Raw genomic sequence first — 23,529 nt, forward strand, 5'->3', positions numbered from 1 at the left:
TGTGCCATGCTTCAATAGCTTCCATGGGAGGCTAGAAGCTGGCACCACTTGATCAGCTCTGCTACATAGCAGCGATCAGCAGATCGCTGCTATGTAGCTGAAATGCAGGTGTGCTGTGAGCGCTGACCACAGGGGGGTGCTCACAGCAGGCCTGCATCAGTAACCATAGAGGTCTCCTATACTGGCTGTGAGCGTCGGTCAGCCGGAAAGCAGAGCGGTGACGTCACCGCTCTGCTTTCCGGCTGCTGTGCTCACACAGCCAGTACAGGAGGAGTGCAGAGCACAGCGCTGGAGGACAGACAGCTGTAGGCAAGTATGTAGTGTTTGTTTTTTTTTACTTTTAGGATGGTAACCAGGGTAAACATCGGGTTACTAAGCGCGGCCCTGCGCTTAGTTACCCGATGTTTACCCTGGTTACCGGCATCGTTGGTCGCTGGAGAGCTGTCTGTGTGACTGCTCTCCAGCGACCAAACAGCGACGCTGCAGCGATCCGGATCGTTGTCGGTATCCCTGCAGCGTCGCTTAATGTGAAGGGGCCTTTACTGTGCGCCATGTAGCCCATGACTCGAATCTGGTGAGACAACTCGGCACCATTTTATGTACTAACCACAGGAGGTGCATTTAAACTAAGTTGGAGGGACACATTGGTCATGTTTGGCCCCACTAGTTCTCTTGTGCATGGGCACACTTTTTTGGTAAGAGATAGAATTTGTCTGGAAAAAGACATGTTAGTGTGGGTACTGTGAAACATCCAGCAGTTAGCTACACATGTCCAAGCAGCTGTCAGAAATATCCTCCTACCTGCAGTAACCAAGCACTGTTCAGGACCAATAACCAGAAGACAGGATCTAGAGACTTCCGTAATGAAGCGTTTGACTACTTGCTCCCTATCTCCAGACTGAAGGAAACTTTTGGACCTAAAAATTTAAAAAGCCATACCAAGTAATGATTGGCAGGCTAGGAAATGGAAATTTTTTTATTTTTTTCCTCCCAAAACACTTTTAGAAAGCACTAAGGTCTGTTTTAGGTCTGGGTGACTAGCTTCCTCAGAACAAAGGTTTTGTCTAAAAACTGATTATGATGTTGTCTTTTTACCTTTACATGGGTGGCCTTCTCCGCTTTACGAGACACGAGGGGCCACAGAGCTCAAGGATAGAGTTTGAAATTAGAATAGTAGTATGACCTTGCAAGCCAAGAAAGACGAAGACACCCCCCCCCCCCCTTTGATTGGGCGAGTGAGGTATTTGGATTTATATATGCAAGGGAGTAAAAATGATAAATTAAATCTTTATTCATATAAAATTTATACAAAAAATAAAAAGCTCTTCCACAGCACTGAAGAAAATCCTTTCAAATTATTATTGCTACAGCATCACACACCTAGGTAAAGACAAAAAAAACACAAGTAGTGTTAGGGAGGGAAACAAAAAAAAAAAAAAAAAAAAAAAGTGTTTGAGAATCTTATAAATGTGCCCCTGCTGTGTACTGTGTAATGGCCGTGTCTGACTGTGCAGGGACATGGTCTGATCATACCACAGCTCCTGGAGCGGGGGGAGGATGTACATGGAATTATACAGGCAGGGAAAGGTTTTACGTAATGTTACGATCACAAGATAGTACTCAGCCGTGTTAGGGTACCGTCACAGTGGCATTTTGATCGCTACGACGGCACGATCCGTGACGCTCCAGCATCGTAACAATATTGCTCCAGCGTCGTAGACTGCTGTCACACTTTGCAATGTACGACGCTGGAGCGATAATTTCATGACGTATGTGCGAGGTAGAAGCCGTTGGTTACTCTGCGCACATCGTATACAATATCGTGCACACCTTTGTTACATCATGCGATCATGCCGCCACAGCGGGACATTAGACGACGAAAGAAAGTTTCAAACGATCTGCTACGACGTACGATTCTCAGCGGGGTCCCTGATCGCAGGAGCGTGTCAGACACAGCGAGATCGCTGGAACGTCACGGATATATCACTGGAACATCACAAATCGTGCCGTCGTAGCGATCAAAATGCCACTGTGTGACGGTACCCTTATACTATGTGATAAAATATGGCCTAGCACTCAGACCAGTGTTATTCTATGGGGCATCAGATGTGTTTTTTTTTTCCAAACTGGCATGAGAACACAATTGCAGCATGCTGGGATTGCACTCACCAATACATGTGTACAGCTGCATACGAAACATCGGACTGCACTTGGATGTCAGTGCCATTACTGTAGATTCCTGCAATCAGTCTCTGCATCGATGCTCTCAGAAGTTTGGAGCACAGTGCACTGACACAAATGCTACTTTGATTGTGATTGCAGGGTCAATAGACTGATATGCTATGATCAGCTGTGATCCCCATGGTCCTGTGTACTCATGTCCTCCCCTAACCAGGAGCTGTGGTATGTGCAGTCAGGTTACACCTACATTACATGTTGTATTAATACAGTACCTCCTGATGAAGCTACCATGGAGTAGCAATACACATGGGGATTCACAGCATCAGGCACAGTGTGGTCCCCTGGCAATATCTGACGTCATGGAGATGTATTGACCACGAAGTTTGATTTATCTGGCTTCTTATTCAGCTAACCTTTACTAGGATTAGTTTTAGTATTTTCTTTTAACATTTGTATGTCTGCTTCTTGTCTTTATAAGATATGGCTTAACACTATGGCATTAGAATATGCCTTATTGGATCAGAACCACAGCTTTGCCATTTCTTTCACAGTTTTAACATTTAATCCATGTTGTGGTGAATAAATATTTTTCATAATAAAGTTATGTATTTTTAATAATAGACATGCACTATTGATCCCCTACATGCAGACAGCCATTACACAGTATATATTATACACACTAAAGTAGTCTTATTGCTAAATCTATTAAAGTGTACTATGTGAAAACATTAAATTCCACCTTCCCCCCCCCCCCCCCCAAAACAAACAAAAAAAAAAAACAAAAAAAAAAAAAAACACCCCTTTAAAAATCTGTATCAGTTTGTATAAGCAGCCAGAAGTTACTCACAGAACAGCTCATGAACATGCTGGGCAAGCCTTCGGCTCCAAAACCAGCAGAAAACACTGGTTGTGCACTGCAGCAGCTGGCATGTGCCAATACATTGGCCTCCAGTAATGCTTGTAGTTTCTCAGTGTTCATACCCCGAGACTGAAATCAGAGTTACAAGTTAATAGGCAAGCCAATGCTAAGGTCACGGTCACATTTTCCATTATCATCTACAAGCCATACTCCGTTATGGTCTTAAAGGGAATGTGCACCAGGTTGTTGCTGCGCCATCCGAGATCAGCATGATGTAGGGGTGGCGGTGCAGATACTGATTTTTCACTTACTGTGCTGTATATGCTGTGGTTTTGATGAAACCTCCGATTTATTGTACTGCAGATCTACTGGTTATCTGAATCCTGATCTCTATAATCCCACCCACATCACTGTCCTGTACACAGACAACTGCCAAGTATTCAGCAAGCTGCCAGTCAGTGGTGGGGTTATATGGGAAGGAAAAACACCATATGGCAGCAGGTTTACTGGACAGTTAGTGATGCTACTCAAGTGCAACAGGTTTCTCGCCATCCTGCGCCTTAAGTGACGGGTCTATCTGGAAGGTCTGCACAAGAAAGTAGAAAAATGCGGCACTCACCCAGGTTGCGAAGTGAATATCTTTAATCCATGTACAGACTTTGCATAAAAGACAAGCGGAGACGACGAGGGTGCGGGGAGAGTGAGCTGGACGACGGCAGTTTCGCACAATTAGTGCGTCCATGGACCCGTGAAAAGTCTGTACATGGATTAAAGACAGATTAAAGATATTCACTTTGCAACCTGGGTGAGTGCCGCATTTTTCTACTTTCTTGTGCAAAGTTTTACTGTGCTGTTATGGCTATTGATGCGGAGCACCACGCTCCAGTACTGCATGGATACCGCACGCCGTGGGTCTAAAGAAGTGTATTTGATTCAGCGCTCCCAATACTGCATTGTTGAGTCCTGGTGTCGTTAGTCTTTGAACCTATCTGGAAGGTCTAATGCATGGATGTTTGAGAAATGGAGCAGAGTGCATAAAGTGAAGAGACCTGAATGATTCATGCTGTTTATAGCATGGCAGAATGGTCCACCCTAATACAAGTCACGTATGGAGATTGCCCATGTAGTGTGTCAATAATAAACATTGGTGCCATCACCCTGGAATTAATGAACTGTATAATCCTGTTAGGTGTCAACACTAGCACAACTAAAGCTGCACGAGGCTGAAGTTGGTTTCTTATTCGGCAATTTTCTCTTTATAGGTTTAACAAAAAATAAAGCATCACAATAATAAAAAACAATACAGTGAGGTGCCCTGATGTGAATACACTTAAAAACAGCTACAAAAATAAAACTGGCACAAAAATGGGCATCAAAGAGCGCTGAAGAAAGGGTTACATGCCTTTGGGCCACTGATCTCACTACTGACATATAGAACAGGGCACCCCAAATCAAAACCAGTTATCTCCAGCCTGGCCCAAATGGGTTCCAGGCAACAGAACTGGTATCAAAGTGGGCAGATAGTCAATTTTGGCCATTTGACTAAGTAACGTATGTTTAAGTAGTTAAATGACTTTGGGCCACTGATCTGATACATACAATACACAAATAGTGATGCCCTGCATCAAACCCAGGTCACTCCAGCCTGGCCCAAATGGGTTCTGTTTTTAAGGGGTTAAAGGGAACCCGTCACCAGGTTTTTTGCCTATCAACTAAAAATATCTAATAGAGTGTGAGCTATACATTCCCAACTACTTGTGAACCCCTCCACCCCCATGAATCCCCCATAAGAACCTTTCATTTCTTCCGCGCTGAATGGAAATAACCAATGCCCATCGGACCGGACAGAGGATCTGACCCCTCTCCCCACCCCAAATTTGCGTGCTGTACGCATTAAGTTCTGTGAATAGAGTGGTTCGCGTACAGGTCCCGTGCGTGCGCCTGCAGTTGGTCAAAGCATACTGCGCAGGAGGCAAACTGCAGGCAAAGCCGAAAAGCATTAGTGCGCATGCTCCGGAAGCACCATGTCGCTGAAGTCTTTTGCTGTGTTCCGGGACATAGTACTTCCGGAGCATGAGTACTAATTCTTTTCATCTTTGCCTGCAGTTGATCAGAGCATACTGCGCATGCGCACGCATGGGACCTGTACGCGAGCAATGCTATTCACAGAATGGAATGCGTACAGCATGCCGATTTGGGGTGGGTAGAAGGGCCAGAACCAAGGATATTTCCATACAGTGCGGGTGAATAAAAAAAAATAAAAAAAAGTGACAGGTTCCCTTTAACCCCCTTAAAAATAGAATTATTCTTACCGTTAATTCGGTTTCTAGGAACCTTCCACGACGGCATATGGAGGTTGTCTCTTTGCCCTAATGGGGAACAGGAAACACAGAGAGGTTTAAAAGGACCTCCCACCTGCCAGTGACTTACAACTGAAACCATAGCACCGGTTTACCTTCTGAATCCCAGAACTAGTCCAGGAATATGTATCGGGTGGGAAATTAGTGCCGTCGTGGAAGGTTCCTAGAAACCGAATTAACGGTAAGAATAATTCTATTTTCTCTAGTCACCTTCCACGACAGCATATGGAGGAATACCAACTAATTTGGCACTAGGGAGGGACAACGGCCTGCAGAACTTTACGGCCGAAGACCAAGTCCTTATTGGACAATACATCTAATCTGTAATGTTTAGAGAAAGTATGAAGTGAAGACCACGTTGCTGCCCTGCAGATCTGCTCTGGGGATGCACCTGCTCTTTCTGCCCAGGAGACTGACGTAGATCTTGTTGACTGGGCCTTGATCCCTACTGGAGGTATTTTGTTTTGAGCAAGGTAGGCTTCCGTTATAGCCTTTTTGATCCATGTAGCAATGGTACTTTTAGCTACTTTTTTACCCTTATTTTGCCCAGAGGGATGGACAAAGAGGTTATGATCGATTCTGAAAGCACGGGTCTGATCTAAGTATTGCAGCACAATACGTCGGACGTCCAGAGTGTTGAATCTTCTTTCTTCTGAATTTGCAGGATTATGGCAAAAGGTTGGTAGAACAATCTCTTGGGAACGATGAAAATCAGAGACTACCTTCGGAAGAAAAGAAGGATCTAGACGAAGTACTATTGAGTCATCTCTCACTAGAAGATACGGCTCTTATAGATAAGGCTTGTAGTTCACCCACTCTTCTAGCCGAAGTTATGGCTACCAAAAACAGTTTTATAGGCAAGATTTTGAAGAGAGCAGGAGGACAAAGGTTCAAAAGGCGGGCCTGTAAGACCTTGAAGCACCACATTAAGATCCCATGGGGGAACTATTATCTGTTTTCTAGGATTCATCCTAGTTGCTGATGTTAAGAATCTTTTGATCCAGCGATGACCTGCTAGATCTTGATCAAAAAAGGAGCTAAGTGCCGAGACCTGGACTTTGAGAGTACTGGGCCTAAGACCCATTTCTAAGCCTTTTTGTAAAAAATCTAAGATGTTAGGTATATTAGGCTTGAGAGGGTCTGGAAGGTTAGGTAAACAAAGACGAAAACTTTTTCCATATTTTGTTGTATATGGCGTTGGTTACTGGCTTTCTCGACTTTTGGAGAGTAGCTATGACGGGGTCCGATAGACTTTTTGCTTTCAACACGTGGGCTTCAGTAACCACGCTGCTAAGTTCCATTTCTGAGGGTATGCGTGGAGAATAGGACCCTGAGAGAGGAGATTGTTCTTTTGAGGTAATATTACCGGTCCATCCACTTGTAGTTGGATGACCAAGTTGAACCAACTTCTCTTGGGCCAAAAAGGAGCTATCAAGATAGTCGGAGTCCCTTCTGATCGTATCTTCCTTAGAACCTTTGCCAGGATTGGGATTGGCGGAAATGCGTAGGCAAGCTGGAAGTGCCAATCTTGGACTAGGGCATCCAGACCTCTGGGATTGCCTCTTGGGTTCAAGGAAAAGAAGGTTTTGACTTTTGCGTTCTGGTGAGAGGCAAAGAGGTCGACCTCTGGAAGACCCCACTTTTGAACTAGCATATTGAACGTCTGAAGATCCAGGCTCCATTCGCCAGGATGAATGTCCTGGCGACTCAGGTAATCTGCTTGAATATTTGCAGTCCCTTTTAGGTGAATTGCTGTCAGGGACAGCAAGTGTTTTTCGGCCCAATAAAAAATTCGAGCGGAGATCTTTTTCAGACTGAGGATTTTTGTACTGCCCTGGTGCTTGATATGAGCCACCGTGGTCATATTGTCTGAATAGATCTGGACATGTTGACCAGAAATCTGACGGCTTGCTGCCAACAGGGCCTCTTCCACAGCTTTGAGTTCTCTGAAATTTGACGATTTGTTGCTGATTGACTGGTTCCAAAGACCTTGGTAAGGAACATGATTTATTATGGCTTCCCAGCCCCTCCTGCTGGCATCCGTCTTGATTGTGACTAGCGGAAGCTGAATCCAACTTACACCTTTCAGGAGGTTTGTGGAATTCATCCACCATGTTAAGGATGCTTTCACTCGACCGGGTGTGTGAATCCTTTTTATTAGAGTGCCAGGACGACCATCCCATCTGTCTAGAATGTGGGTTTGAAGAATTCTCGAGTGAGCTTGAGCCCAAGCCACTGATTGTATGCAGGCTGTCATGGAGCCTAAGAGAGACATTCCCTCCCGAAGAGTAGGAAATCTCGTCTCCTTGAATCTTCTGACTTTTGCTACTAATGGTAGCCTGTGATCGTCTGGGAGAAAGGACATCTGTTTTGCTGAGTCCAGAACCACACCCAAGAACTTTCTGGTTTTTGAGGGTTGAAGCTGTGATTTCTTCATATTTGGAATCCAACCCAGAGACTTCAATATCTCCAAGGTGGTTGACACATGGGACATCAGGGTCATCTCGGTGGGGGCTACTATCAGGAGATCGTCCAGGTAGGGCACTATGCAGACACCTTGACTCCGGATAAATGACACTGCTTCTGCCATGATTTTGGAGAATACTCTTGGTGCTGAGGAAATGCCGAAGGGAAGGACTCCAAACTGATAGTGCTCCACACGATGACTCCCCTGTATCGCAAACCTGAGGTATTTTCTGTGTCTCGGGTGGATAGGGATGTGAAAATATGCATCCTTTAGGTCGATGGTTGCCATAAAGGAGTGATGTCCTATCAGAGGAATTGCAGATCTTACAGACTCCATCTTGAACTTGCGATATTTCACATGTTGGTTTAGACCTTTTAGGTTTATAATAATTCTTACATCCCCTGAGGGTTTGGGTACTAAGAACAGCCGGGAATAATGTCCTTTTCCCTGTTCCAAAAGTGGAACTGGGGAGATCACATTTGATTTCATAAGATCCCTGAGACCTAACGTCAATAAACTGTGATCTCTTGAAGTCGGAAGGGTAGTAATTTTTAGACCCTGAGGGGGGGGGGGGGGGGGAAGAAATTAACTCTATTAATAGGCCCTCCTTGATGACATTGAGGACCCAGTGGGAACTGGTGATATTTTCCCACTGACCCACATATTTCGAGAGTCTCCCCCCTACCGGGTCGGAGTCATTGCTTGTCCTGTTGGGACTGTTGCTGCTGCTGGGGGACAAAAATATTTTTCCCTCTACCTTTTGCGTAACTCGGTTGTTTTTGCTCCGGGAGTGCCTTTTTCTTGTCAGTAGCCTTGTCAAGAATATCGTCTAAGGCCGGACCGAAAACAATCTCCCTTAACCCCTTCATGACCCAGCCTATTTTGACCTTAAAGACCTTGCCGTTTTTTGCAATTCTGACCAGTGTCCCTTTATGAGGTAATAACTCAGGAACACTTCAACGGATCCTAGCGGTTCTGAGATTGTTTTTTCGTGACATATTGGGCTTCATGTTAGTGGTAAATTTAGGTCAATAAATTCTGCGTTTATTTGTGATAAAAACGGAAATTTGGCGAAAATTTTGAAAATTTCGCAATTTTCACATTTTGAATTTTTATTCTGTTAAACCAGAGATGTGACACAAAATAGTTAATAAATAACATTTCCCACATGTTTACTTTACATCAGCACAATTTTGGAAACAAAATTTTTTTTTGTTAGGAAGTTATAAGGGTTAAAATTTGACCAGCGATTTGTCATTTTTACAACGAAATTTACAAAACCATTTTTTTTTTAGGGACCACCTCACATTTGAAGTCAGTTTGAGGGGTATATATGGCGGAAAATACCCAAAAGTGACACCATTCTAAAAACTGCACCCCTCAAGGTACTCAAAACCACATTCAAGAAGTTTATTAACCCTTCAGGTGCTTCACAGCAGCAGAAGCAACATGGAAGGAAAAAATGAACATTTAACTTTTTAGTCACAAAAATTATCTTTTAGCAACAATTTTTTTATTTTCCCAATGGTAAAAGGAGAAACTGAACCACGAAAGTTGTTGTCCAATTTGTCCTGAGTACGCTGATACCTCATATGTGGGGGTAAACCACTGTTTGGGCGCACGGCAGGGCTTGGAAGGGAAGGAGCGCCATTTGACTTTTTGAATCAAAAATTGGCTCCACTCTTTAGCGGACACCATGTCACGTTTGGAGAGCCCCCGTGTGCCTAAACATTGGCGCTCCCCCACAAGTGACCCCATTTTGGAAACTAGACCCCCCAAGGAACTTATTTAGATGCCTAGTGAGCACTTTAAACCCTCAGGTGCTTCACAAATTGATCTGTAAAAATGAAAAAGTACTTTTTTTTCACAAAAAAATTCTTTTCGCCTCAATTTTTTCATTTTCACATGGGCAGTAGGATAAAATGGATCATAAAATTTGTTGGGCAATTTCTCCCGAGTACGTCGATACCTCATATGTGGGGGTAAACCACTGTTTGGGCACTCGGCAGGGCTCGGAAGGAAAGGCGCGCCATTTGACTTTTTGAATGGAAAATTAGCTCCAATTGTTAGCGGACACCATTTCGCGTTTGGAGAGCCCCTGTGTGCCTAAACATTGGAGCTCCCCCACAAGTGACCCCATTTTGGAAACTAGACCCCCCAAGGAACTTATCTAGATGCATATTGAGCACTTTAAACCCACAGGTGCTTCACAGAAGTTTATAACGCAGAGCCATGAAAATAAAAAATAATTTTTCTTTCCTCAAAAATGATTTTTTAGCCTGGAATTTCCTATTTTGCCAAGGATAATAGGAGAAACTGGACCCCAAAAGTTGTTGTCCAGTTTCTCCTGAGTACGTTGATACCCCATGTGGGGGTAAACTACTGTTTGGGCACATGCCGAGGCTCGGAAGTGAAGTAGGGACGTTTTGAAATGCAGACTTTGATGGAATGCTCTGCGGGCGTCACGTTGCGTTTGCAGAGCCCCTGATGTGCCTAAACAGTAGAAACCCCCCACAAGTGACCCCATTTTGGAAACTAGACCCCGAAAGGAACTTATCTAGATATGTGGTGAGCACTTTGAACCCCCAAGTGCTTCACAGACGTTTACAACGCAGAGCCGTGAAAATAAAAAATCATTTTTCTTTCCTCAAAAATTATGTTTTAGCAAGCATTTTTTTAGATTCACAAGGGTAACAGGAGAAACCGGACCCCAGTAATTGTTGCGCAGTTTATCCTGAGTATGCTGGTACCCCATATGTGGGGGTAAACCACTGTTTGGGCACACGTCAGGGCTCGGAAGTGAGGGAGCACCATTTGACTTTCTGAATACGAGATTGGCTGGAATCAATGGTGGCGCCATGTTGCGTTTGGAGACCCCTGATGTGCCTAAACAGTGGTAACCCCTCAATTCTACCTCCAACACTAACCCCCCCACACCCCTAACCCTAATCCCAACTGTAGCCATAACCCTAATCACACCCCTAACCACAACCCTAATTCCAACCCTAACCCTAAGGCTATGTGCCCACGTTGCGGATTCGTGTGAGATATTTCCGCACCATTTTTGAAAAATCCGCGGGTAAAAGGCACTGCGTTTTACCTGCGGATTTTCCGCGGATTTCCAGTGTTTTTTGTGCGGATTTCACCTGCGGATTCCTATTGAGGAACAGGTGTAAAACGCTGCGGAATCCGCACAAAGAATTGACATGCTGCGGAAAATACAACGCAGCGTTTGCGTGCGGTATTTTCCACACCATGGGCACAGCGGATTTGGTTTTTCATATGTTTACATGGTACTGTAAACCTGATGGAACACTGCTGCGAATCCGCAGCCAAATCCGCACCGTGTACACATAGCCTAATTCTAAAGGTATGTGCACACACTGCGGAAAACGCTGCAGATCCGCAGCAGTTTGCCATGAGTTTACAGTTCAATGTAAGCCTACGGGAAACAAAAATCGCTGTACACATGCTGCGGAAAAACTGCACGGAAACGCAGCGGTTTACATTCCGCAGCATGTCGCTTCTTTGTGCGGATTCTGCAGCGGTTTTACAACTGCTCCAATAGAAAATCACAGTTGTAAAACCGCAGTGAAATGCGCAGAAAAAAACGCGGTAAATCCGCCATAAATCCGCAGCGGTTTAGCACTGCGGATTTATCAAACCCGCAGCGGAAAAATCCGCAGAGGACCAGAATACGTGTGCACATACCGAAACCCTAACCCTAGCCCTAACCCTACCCCTATTCTAACATTAGTGGAAAAAAAAATCTCTTTATTTTTTTATTGTCCCTACCTATGGGGGTGACAAAGGGGGGGGGTCATTTATTATTTTTTTTATTTTGATCACTGAGATATAATCTATCTCAGTGATCAAAATGCACTTTGGAACGAATCTGCCGGCCGATTCGGCGGGCGCACTGCGCATGCGCCCGCCATTTTGGAAGATGGCGGCGCCCAGGGAGAAGACGGACGGGACCCGGCTGGATCGGTAAGTATGATGGGGTGGGGGGGATCGGAGCACAGGAGGGGTGGAACGGAGCACGGGGGGCGTGGAACGGAGCACGGGGGGGCTGGAATGGAGCACGGGGGGGGGGTGGATCGGAGTGCAGGGGGGGGGGTGATTGGAGCACGGGGGGGTGATTGGAGCACGGGGGGGAGCGGACAAGAGCACGGGGGGGGGGGGAGCGGAGCACTGGACGGAGGGGAGCCGGAGCAGTGTACCGGCCAGATCGGGGGGCCGGGGGGGGGGCGATCAATGGGGTGGGGTGGGGGCACACTAGTATTTCCAGCCATGGCCGATGATATTTCAGCATCGGCCATGGCTGGATTGTAATATTTCACCCGTTATAATAGGTGAAATATTACAAATCGCTCTGATTGGCTGTTTCACTTTCAACAGCCAATCAGAGCGATCGTAGCCACGAGGGGGTGAAGCCACCCCCCCTGGGCTAAACTACCACTCCCCCTGTCCCTGCAGATCGGGTGAAATGGGAGTTAACCCTTTCACCCGATCTGCAGGGACGCGATCTTTCCATGACGCCACATAGGCGTCATGGGTCGGATTGGCACCGACTTTCATGACGCCTTCTGAGGCGTCATGGGTCGGGAAGGGGTTAAAGGGTATAGCACACAACTTGGCCTTTGAGGTGATATCACCGCTCCATATTTTAAGCCAGAGGGCTCTTCTAGCAGAGTTGGAGAGTACGAGAGATCTGGCAGCCACTCTAACAGATTCTAGAGAAGCGTCAGCCAGAAACCCAGAGGCTCTATGCAGGATGGGAAGTGAATCTAATAACTCACCTCTCGGGGTACCCTGAGATATATGAGACTAATTTCTCCAACCAGCAGGAGAGGGCCCTGGCAACACAAGTGGAAGCGACATTGGCCTTAAGGATAGACGTAGAAGTTTCCCAAGATTTTTTTAGGAGACTTTCAATCTTTCTGTCCATAGGATCCTTTAATTGTGAAGAATCCTCAAAAGGGAGTGCTGTTCTTTTGGCGACTCTAGCCACCTGCACATCAACCTTTGGAATGTCCAATTTGATTACTTCACCCTCTAGAGGAAATCTATGCTTCATTTCTGCAGGGGTAGTGAGGCGTTTCTCAGGCTGTTCCCATTCCTGATTAATCATACTAACGATGTTAGCGTGCACCGGGAACCCCACTCTCTTCTCCGATCTGAGTCCACCAAACATCTGATCCTGTACCGACTGTGGTTCATATTCCTCTTCTAGGCCCATAGTATTACGGACAGCAGATACTAGATCCTCAATGTAATCTGAGGAAAAGAGGTATTTCCTGACCTCAGCTTTAGGTGATACAGGATCTTCCCAGCCCACAGATGAAGTATGGGAGAGGTCTGAATCAGAGTCCGATTCGACCACCTGAATTTTTCTCTTTTTAGCTGGGGAATGTGGTGGCGGAGGTGGAGGAGTAGTAAAAGCTGCTAACGAAGATTGCACCTCCTGTTTTACTAAGGAGCGAATTTCATCCAGCAGAGATGGTTGCTCAGCTTTTACAATCTTGTCAGTACATGGCTGGCAGAGTCTTTTGTCCCAGTTAAGAGGGAATTTAGTAGAACAGACTGGGCACTTCTTTTTAATAGCGGCTTTAGGGGCAGACTTCTCTCCCTGAAATGACAAGGGAGAGGGGAGTGAGGACATTAAACCCCCTATAGGTACTACCTCCCGGATCCTATCCCTGCAAAACACTTACTGTAGCAGGGGTAGCGCTGGGCTCCGCAGATGCAGGGCACAAGGAACCATCCATACTGGGAAAAATAGTCTTACCTCAGTGGTGGTTCAGCAGGGTTTAAGAACGCTGTCCGCACCTGCCTCCAGCAATCAACAGTTCCCCCTCCGGGATCCATGTGAGGGGACGCCATCAGTCCGACACGCCGGCCGGCGAACCCGGAAGAAGCGGCTTCCAGGAGAACGAAGGACCGGAAGTGACGCGCGAGACCGCCGACGTCACATCCGGAACGCCGAGCCGGCAATGGAGGGGGAGAACGCCGAGCAGCTCATGGAGGAGCCCGGCGAGGGATCCCAGGCCTGCTTTGCCCTCGTGGGGGCGCGGGAAGGCCGGGAGGGGGTCCCTGAGGCACCTGCATAGCAGGACGACGGGAGCAGCAGGGGAGGAGGCGGAGCGCGACCATCAGCTGCCCGGCTACAACAGGCAGAGCCTGCACAAAGGTACTGCAGTCGCCGGCCACAACAGCACCTGGAGACCTCTCCCTGTCCCATGGGGAACAGGAAAGACACTGGCAGGTGGGAGGTCCTTTTAAACCTCTCTGTGTTTCCTGTTCCCCATTAGGGCAAAGAGACAACCTCCATATGCCGTCGTGGAAGGTGACTAGAGAAAACAGAACCCATTTGGGCCAGGCTGGAAGGACCTGGGTTTGATGCAGGGCATCACCATCTGTGTATTTTAAGTGTCAGATCAGTGGCCCAAAGGCATTTAACCCTTTCTTCAGCGCTCTTTGATGCCCATTTTTGTGCCAGTTTTATGGTTTTTGTAGCTGTTTAAGTGTATTCACATCAGGGCACCTCACTGCATTGTCTTATTGTGATGCTTATTTTTTGCTAAACCTATAAAAAAACAGAAAAGAAAAAATAGCCGAATAAGAAACTGACAAATAAGCCAACTTCAGCCTCGTTAAAGCTGCCATGTTATCCCAGCTACAATTGACACAATAGCATCTCATCTCCAGGATCATACTGGCTTGTTGGAGACAAGACAATGACCCAACGTTAAAGGGTCTAAAGATTTGTACAAAAAATAAAAATTATAAATCTACACTAGACTTACTTTACAGTTGATGTACACTCCACACCGACACATGACGAAGCAGCTTGTGATCGTTAGATAATTCCTGTAAAGACAAGTAGATCGTGAACAAAGCATAGATGTCAGATCTGTGGCTTCCCTTCAGGACTAGAGGCCTACCTATTACAGACAGGGCACACCACTTCATTTCTACTCAAGCCAACTACAGAATCCAGACAGTCGCTTTCAAACTGAACAATGCTTTCAATTTCTTCCACCATCGCTTGCTCTGTAAGGAAGGAGGACTTTAAGGATAAGATGCAGAAATTATAGGGTGAAACAGATCACTCAGGACAAATGCAGAACTGGCCAGTGTAGAATAGTCATTGGAGAAGACTTTTGCATTCAAGTAGAAGAACATTGTCTCTAAGGTTAACAAACCCTTCCACCACCTAAAGACCTGGAGAATTTTTTTTTTTTTTTTAACTTTCAGTCTTAACCCTTATCCGGCTGAATAGGTACAATTGTAACTATTCCGTTTTAAAATTGCAATAACTTTTTTTTGAAAAGACGTAGAGGGCTGAAATTTCGTGACATCTCTACATTTTTGGTCCAGAATATATTGGCCAAATTTCAATAAAATATCTCCACCCGCTTCCGAGATAAGGGGTCGAGATCTTTTTGCATCCATAACAAGCTGCATAGGTACAAATGTACCTCATATATTTTGAATGAAGATAATGCAAGGGAAAAAGCATAAATTTTTTTTAATGATAATGCTATTTAACTATTATAAACAAGTAAAAAACTGTTCATTTACATTATAAAAGAAAATGTAAGAAACTTTTTTTTATTGATTTTCTTTGCAAGTAATGCATGTTGGCTTTGCTACAGAGTGTTCATCGCAAATGGGTTTCACACAAACCACACAAGACTTTCTAGTCTTGCGTTGTTTTCGCCTCAGGTCTCTGCAGACATAGCAACTACCAACAACAGGGGAGGGTCCACGACTACCATGAGGTATTTTGGGGCCAGCTGCTGGCTGCGATGCTACCACAATGCATCGTCCAAGCACCATTTCTACTGCACCTCGAAGAAAATGGTTTCTCATTATCATTTTGTTTGTACTATGATCTTCAATTGCAATCATACACAGCTGATTTGCGAGATCTTTCAGGAACTTTCTTCGTTGATCCTTTGCCCTGAAGCTTGGATTGTGTTCTCTGTAGATGATGTAGGATGCTAACCCACTGACATCAATCATATTGTAGAAAAATGCCAAAGTCCAACGTGATGTTCGTCGTTTCACAGTGTACTCTCCCAACATTTTATCCATAACATCAACGCCACCTTTTGTTATGTTGTAGTATTTTATTATCTCTGGCTTGGCTGCTAGTGTCTCTTCAACTTCTCCCGTCATGTGCATAGATGATAGAAGCACGACTGATTTGTTCTTCTTTGGTACATATGAACAGACTGTTGCATCATGATTGTAGGCAAAATTTGTCGAGTATACAGGCCTTTCTTTGGCAGGCTGCATGTTGTTAGGTAGGAACCTTTTGTTTTTTCTCACTGTACCAACTAGTGTCATGTTCCAGGAGTTCAATACCTTAGCTAGTTCCATGGTTGTAAAGAAGTTATCGGTGGTGACATTTCTTCCAGAGCCTTTATACGAGCTCACTAGGTCCAATACTGTTCGTTCTCCAATGTTTACTTGTCGAGGACCATCAGTTGGTTTCCCAGTGTAGAGCTGACCTTGTAAAGGGTAGGCATTTGATGAGTCACAAGCCCAGAAAATCTTTATGCCATATTTAGCTGGTTTTGAAGGTATATACTGGGTAAATTTAGTATGACCTCTAAATGGAAATAATTGCTAGTCGACGGTGATACAATGATATGGCTTGTAGGCTCTCTCCAGATTACTGTTCAGCATTGTCCAGATGTCCCGTATTGGTGCAGCTTTATCTGTTTGCACACGTTCTGCACGTGTATTTTCGTTGTCAAACCTGATAAATCTGAGTATCATCTTGAAGCGGTCACGAGACATGGCTGCACGTATAAGAGGCAGAGCAGCAACATTCCACATTTCCTCCAGATTCTCTTTGTTGGCTCTGTGCACACCAGCAGCAATCAGTATGCCCAAAAATGCATGAAGTTCAGTTTCAGTAAATTGCTTGAATGTTTTTTGTGGTGGCCGTTTGGAAGAATCAGGAAAACGTTGTACCAGTTCGTTGTTGTAAGCATCACAAACTCTCTTGGCCTTTCGATTCGTTTCCCGTAATATGATGTCACACATCTCGGGAGTCATGATGGACTTGAATAGCTCTTTTGCTGTATATAGGTTGCTGATTGCTGCAGGGCCACCTCTTTGTCGTAGGACATTACGAGATTTTGTTTGTGCATTTGGCAGTGGATTACTGCACCATTGAGTTTCATCCTTAGCAGTCCAAATGTCGCCTGCACTTTGAGGCACAGAATCATCCTCAACACTTTCGTCTGATTCGTATTCATTTTCATGCTCTATGACCATTTCTTGTTCAATGTCTGAATCTTCTTCAGTAACATCCACTTGTGGTACATAGTTTTCATCATCAGATGGAACATATGGTTCATCCTCATGCTCAGAATCAGATTCTTCTAGCATTCGCATTATTTCGTCAGACGTAAATCTGTAAATATGAAAAAATGTAAAATAAATAATTTTCCGAAATACTACATTATTGGCTTTTCACAAAATTATACTAACCTGCAAACACGTTTTCTTGGATTATGGCGGAAACTAGATCCAGCATTACTATCACTCATGATGACTTGCTAGATGAATTTTGGCTTCGTATTTTGTGCTGAATATAAATAAAACATCGTAAAACAATATGTAGATACTAATTATTATCCATTTTTCGTATAAAAATTATACCTATAGTGATAAGTTTCATACAAAATATATGTAAGCCAAGTCCAGGCTGAAAGACAATTTGACTGTTCTGTCCCCACATAATGAGAATAAAGGTATAACTGGCTGTTAGATGCTGTGAGACTTTCCTACCTTCGTTTCCAAGAAATTGAAGACTTCACAAGCCTAGAAATGTGTGCTCACAGCAATGAGATGAACAGCAAAATGGCTAATGAGAGGAGGGAGGCAGGAAGACAAGTAGAAGCCACTCCCAGTTTGAATTAACTTAATTGACAGCAACATAAGTGACCAGTAACAACACTGAACAATAGATATCAGCATAACATTTGTAGCTGAATGAACTTTAGTTTCTGAAACCAAGTAAAGTCTTCCCACAGTGGAGGTATATGTGAAGGTACAATTGTACCTATGCAGCCTGTTAAGGTTGTAAAATTATGCAGCCTGACAAGGCCATAATGTTTATTTTCCTGGCAACAGCCACATTTTGGCATGGGATTTTTGCAGGACATGTTGTAGTTTTGAATGACACCATTCATGCTACCATACATTGTACTGAAAAAAAAATATAAAAAATTCCAAGGGCGGTGAAAAATGTAGATCCAACATCACATTACCATTCCAGGAGAGGCAACGTTTGTTCTCGGGGTGCACTAATGTAAAGAGTTTATTCATCCTGACTAAAGTCCTATTCCTTTCAGAAGATCTTGTAAATAGGAGACAAATCAATTAATTTGGGCCTTGGAGACTGCCATGTCAAAGTATTTTATGCACATGGGAGTTTAAACATCGGTTTTCTATCACTGGAACTTATTTATATCTAGCAATATCAGATCTAGAAATTATTTTTATTATTTTTTATTTTTTTATTATTATTCCACAACATATAACCAGCGAGTGATCTCCATGGCATTACCCGTGAAGACTGAACATCCCTCCTGTTCTATCACAGAGTGCCTGCCATGCCGTAGTCAATACCGACACTGGAAGCAGCGCCAAAGACTGCTACATAGGCAAAAGACACTGCACCTATAGGCCAAGATTCTCTGGAAGGTACCCGCCCCCTTAAGCCTCATTCAGATGGCCATACTACATTTGTTTTTTCACCACTCATACCCATTATAATCTATGGTGCTGTTCACATGCCCAGGTTTTGTTTCCCCCCCACAGACCATGTCCTTTTTACCAATATTAAGGATAAGGGCCGATACAGTGAAAAACCACATGATGCTCAGCTTCACAAGACTACCAAGATGGCAGCTACAGAAAGCCTTCAGCAGGCCACTGCCACAGTGGCTCCCATAGCGTGTTCCGTTTATTCACTGCCATCAGAGATTAACAAGCAATTAAACAGTTAACAGCTGATAAATGCTTGCCATGTAGCAGAGCGATGTGCGGAGCAGGCTCAGGCTCAGAGCCCGCTCCATAAGTCATCTGTGTAAATCATGTACTACCACTCCCCGCAGTGATTAGTTACAAGTGTTGCCTTCTCACCACCAGACTTGCTGCTCCTTGTAGTACAGCAGCCACTTGGTCACTGCACCCCGCCTGTCAGGAGCGCCCAATGGATCCAGGTATGGAGACTGCTAGACCCCGGCAGGCACCTGTGTCATAGTGACGCTAGAGGGGATTGGGCAATAGATCAGATTTACCTTCTAAGAGGAGCTCTTGTTTGATTTCTTCTAGAGTAACCAGCTCTTCGGGGTCCTGTAATGGGTCACAGCAGGAGTTATCAGCTCAGGGAACAGCAACACAGAGTCAAATGTGAAGAACCAACTACTACGCAGCACGGCCATTGTATCTGGATCATGCTGACAATAAGAGCTTAAAGAGAATTTACCAAACCTATGGCTAATCAGCAGACACACGAAGGCCACAAGATGCAACGCCAAAAGAGCGCTGCGGCGTGCGCCAAGTATTGCTGAGAGATTACCAGCGGCTACTCCTGTACTGGGCGACAACTGGATTTCAGCTCACGTAGTCAAGATGTCTGAGCCGCTGCGCCCAGTGATTGGTAGCAGCAGCCACAGGCTGGCCTATGGACACAGATACTTCCTTTAAGGGGGCTAAGGCCAAAGACTGACCCACAGTGCAAGTTACAGAAAGGTATTCCCAGCTCAGACATTTGACCTACCCGTCTGCAGTAGTTCTTGCCACAAAAAATTCTAATAAGTTAGCCGACTTGCCTGATTCGTCTCAGTACTCCATAGAAGTGTGAGACCCATGAAAAACCCAAGTCTGCAGCCTTGTTATGAATAGTGTGTGCTCGCTCTAGTCAGCAGTCCCATAGACAATGAACGGTGCAGAAGCTGAGCATGTGACCCACTATTTGGGACTGGCATGCTGAGCCCTATCTTTGGGGGATCTACTACCCTGAGCTTCGAATCCCTAGGGCGCTGATGGTTGGTCAATCCACAAGTTATTAGTCTTGTGTCCACGCACACCAGACACCACTTGTGGATTGGCCAACCATCAGCGCGCTAGGGGCTCAGCATGCCAGTCCCAAATAGAGTGGGCCACATGCTCAGCTTCTGCACCATTCATTGTCTATGGGACTGCTGACTAGAGCACTCGGATACTTCCAGTAGTCCCAAAAGCAATGAGCAGCACAGAGGTTATGAACGCGAACCTCTACATTCATAACAAGGTGCAGAGTTGGGTTTTTCGGGGGTCACACACTTCTATGGCGTTCTGAGAATCAAGCAAGTCAACTAACTTATTAGAACTTTTTTTTTAATGGGAAGCGCTGCGCATCCAGCATGATGTGACAGGCAGGACTGGCACCGGTGTGTCCTGTACAAGGAATAGGCCATGTATATAGCACCATGTATATAGTAATGGGCAGCTTACCTGGGAAAGGGAAGCCTTCCGCCACAGAGCTGGTACACGGTGCATGGCCTGCCATTCCTCCTCCATCACCTCCTGCACGAGGAAGGAGCCTCCGACACCCGCACCGACCCGATCTCCAGCCTGGCGAAGCCGGTCCAGCAGCCGGGAGCGGTTACTCTTCAGCCTCTCCACACATCTCTAGGAGGACAGGTCACGTGGTGAGCGGAGCACAGAGGCAGCGCCCCGCCGGCCGCAGCGCCCTTACCTTCCTGTACGTCTCCTTCCATGGCGGGGTCGTTCCCTTGTACAGGGCGCGATGCTTCATTGCTGCCTCCATCACTGCACTTCCCCGTCCGGGCAGCGGCTGCGGTAACGCGCCAATGACTGACATTTAAATACCCGCCCCGCGTGATGACAGCGGCGCTCGAGCCGCACTGCATGCCGGTACTTGTAGTTTCAGTACTCCGCTTATAATGAAGGCCTGTTGCTTATTATTAACTAGCTGGTGGCCCGATTCTAACGCATTGGGTATTCTAGAATATGTATGTATGTATGTACGTCGCGCTTAGCACAGCCACGTAGTATATAGCACAGCCACGTAGTATATAACAGCCACGTACAGTAGTATATAACACAGACAGCCACGTAGTATATAGCACAGCCACGTAGTATATAACAGCCACGTACAGTAGTATATAACACAGACAGCCACGTAGTATATAGCACAGCCACGTAGTATATAACAGCCACGTACAGTAGTATATAACACAGACAGCCACGTAGTATATAGCACAGCCACGTAGTATATAACAGCCACGTACAGTAGTATATAACACAGACAGCCACGTAGTATATAGCACAGCCACGTAGTATATAACAGCCACGTACAGTAGTACACAGACAGCCACGTTGTATATAGCACAGCCACGTAGTATATAACAGCCACGTACAGTAGTATATAACACAGACAGCCACGTAGTATATAGCACAGCCACGTAGTATATAACAGCCACGTACAGTAGTACACAGACAGCCACGTTGTATATAGCACAGCCACGTAGTATATAACAGCCCACATAGTATGTAGCAGCCATGTAGTATATAACACAGACAGCCACGTGGTATATAGCACAGCCAGCCACGTAGTATATAGCACAGCCACGTGGTATATAGCACAGCCACATAGTATATAACACAGCCACATAATATATAACACAGCCCATGTAGTATATAACACAGCCTACGCAGTATATAGCAGTGTGGGCACCATATCCCTGTTAAAAATAAAAAATAGTTATATACTCATCCTCCGTCGTCCACTGAGGCTGTGCCGATGCGCGCGATGCTGCCGCCAGTTTCCGTTCCCAGTGATGCATTGCAAAATTACCCAGATGACTTAGCGGTTAGGTTTTGTTCTTGTGCTTTGTCTACAGTACATATTTAATAAAGTCAGTTTTTTTTCTTTTCAATCAAAATGCTTAAAAAATGTGATTGTTTTTTTTCGGCTTTTTTTCCCCCGCTTTCTCAATTCTTTCTATGGGTGAAAAAAACGCTGAAAGAATTGACACTGCAGATTTTTTTAAAAAGCTGCAGTTCTCAAAACAAGTCAGGTAAAAAAAACATCTGTTCTGGTACTGTAAACAGCAGCATAAAATGGCATAAAAAACACAGCAAAAAAACTGCTGCGTATGATCATTGTCAAGAAGGCACAAATACTAAAGCCACTAAAAAACACCAAATTACTCCAGAAACTGCAGAAACCGATGAGAAATGGATTTTTTTCTGGCTGAAAAATCCACATGTAAAAGCTGCTTGTTGTGGTTTTCAGCACGGTTTTGTAAGAACATGCTGATTTTATTTTGGCTATTTTTATGTGCTGTTGATGCAATTTTAATCCCTTTACCCCCAAGGGTGGTTTGCATGTTAATGACCGGGCCAATTTTTACGCTTCTGACCACGGTCCCTTTATGGCCGGCGTCACACACAGCGTAAAACAATACGGTCCGTATATTACGGCCGTAATACGCTGAAAAGTCCCGAAAATAGTGGTCCGTAGCTCCTCCGTAGGCAGGGTGTGTCAGCGTTTTTTGCGCATGGCATCCTCCGTATGTAATCCGTATGGCATCCGTACTGCGTGGTTTTCTCGCAGGCTTGCCAAACCAACATACCGCTATAGAAGTGATCCATGTGTCCCAAAAAGAAAAGAAAATATATATATATATATACTGTCTATATATATATATATATGTCAGTAGACACATATATGTATATATATTAATATTTATTCCAGCGCTATACAGCTTGAAAGCCGGTAATTCAATTACCGGCTTTTTCTTTCTCCTTCCTAAAACCCGACATGATTTGAGACATTCTAGCTCTTAAAATAAAGGGTTAAATGGCGGAAAAAATTGGCGTGGGCTCCCGCGCAATTTTCTCCGCCAGAGTAGTAAAGCCAGTGACTGAGGGCAGATATTAATAGCCTGGAGAGGGTCCATGGTTATTGGCCCCCCCCCTGGCTAAAAATATCTGCCCCCAGCCACCCCAGAAAAGGCACATCTGTAAGATGCGCCTATTCTGGCACTTGGCCACTCTCTTCCCATTCCCGTGTAGCGGTGGGATATGGGGTAATGAAGGGTTAATGTCACCTTGATATTGTAAGGTGACATTAAGCCAAATTAATAATGGAGAGGCGTCAATGAGCTATATTTAGCTTCATTTGCGGTGAGGCGCCCTCTGCTGGATGTTCATAGATCGTGGGAAATTTCCTAGAAAGCCTGGGAGCCTTCTAGGTAAGTTCCCACGATCTATGAACAGCCAGCAGAGGGCGCCTCACCGCAAATGAAGCTAAATATAGCTCATTGATCTATATTTAGCCTCATTCCCCGGGGTTTTGCAGCGAGGAGCAGCCTGCATTAGCAAAGCTCCTTGCTGCAAAATGTTTTAACCCCTTCAGAAGGATTTACATCGTTGGACGTTACAGATCTGCGGAGGGTAAGTATATTGTTGGTTTATTATGTTTTTTCTTTCACAGAACAAGGGTCTTCAGTGACTGGATTGGGCGTAGAATAAAATACCCCAACAACCATTGTTTTTATTTCATTAAAATAATTTTAAATAATGTGTTTGTGTTTTATTTAACCCTTTCATTCAATTGG

The 23,529-nt window shown here is 44.9% G+C and overlaps 1 protein-coding gene across 1 annotated transcript; it reads right to left on the minus strand.

Annotated features, from left to right (window-relative positions):
* Positions 1–1,267: 1,267 nt before the first annotated feature.
* Positions 1,268–21,183, minus strand: RPAIN (RPA interacting protein). The gene is made up of 7 exons (XM_069757485.1): positions 20,640–21,183; positions 20,396–20,572; positions 19,198–19,252; positions 14,815–14,923; positions 14,677–14,740; positions 3,029–3,169; positions 1,268–1,380 (listed from the first exon to the last, which is right to left on the minus strand). The coding sequence occupies exons 1-7, from the start codon at positions 20,763–20,765 to the stop codon at positions 1,351–1,353; spliced, it is 702 nt and encodes a 233-aa protein (XP_069613586.1). The 5' UTR covers positions 20,766–21,183; the 3' UTR covers positions 1,268–1,350.
* Between the last annotated feature and the right edge of the window lie 2,346 nt (positions 21,184–23,529).

This window comes from Ranitomeya imitator, chromosome 3 (assembly GCF_032444005.1).
Source record: "Ranitomeya imitator isolate aRanImi1 chromosome 3, aRanImi1.pri, whole genome shotgun sequence".
NCBI classification, from domain to species: Eukaryota; Metazoa; Chordata; class Amphibia; order Anura; family Dendrobatidae; genus Ranitomeya; species Ranitomeya imitator.

Bases quoted from the DNA above. Each gene is read 5' to 3' on its own strand.
- RPAIN (XM_069757485.1), bottom strand. From the start codon at position 20,765: ATGTCAGTCATTGGCGCGTTACCGCAGCCGCTGCCCGGACGGGGAAGT. The intron at 20,573-20,639 runs GTAAGGGCGCTG...CTGTCCTCCTAG, and splicing joins GGAAGGAGACGTACAGGAAG to AGATGTGTGGAGAGGCTGAA. The intron at 3,170-14,676 runs GTAAGTCTAGTG...CTCTGATTTCAG, and splicing joins GAGTGTACATCAACTGTAAA to TCTCGGGGTATGAACACTGA.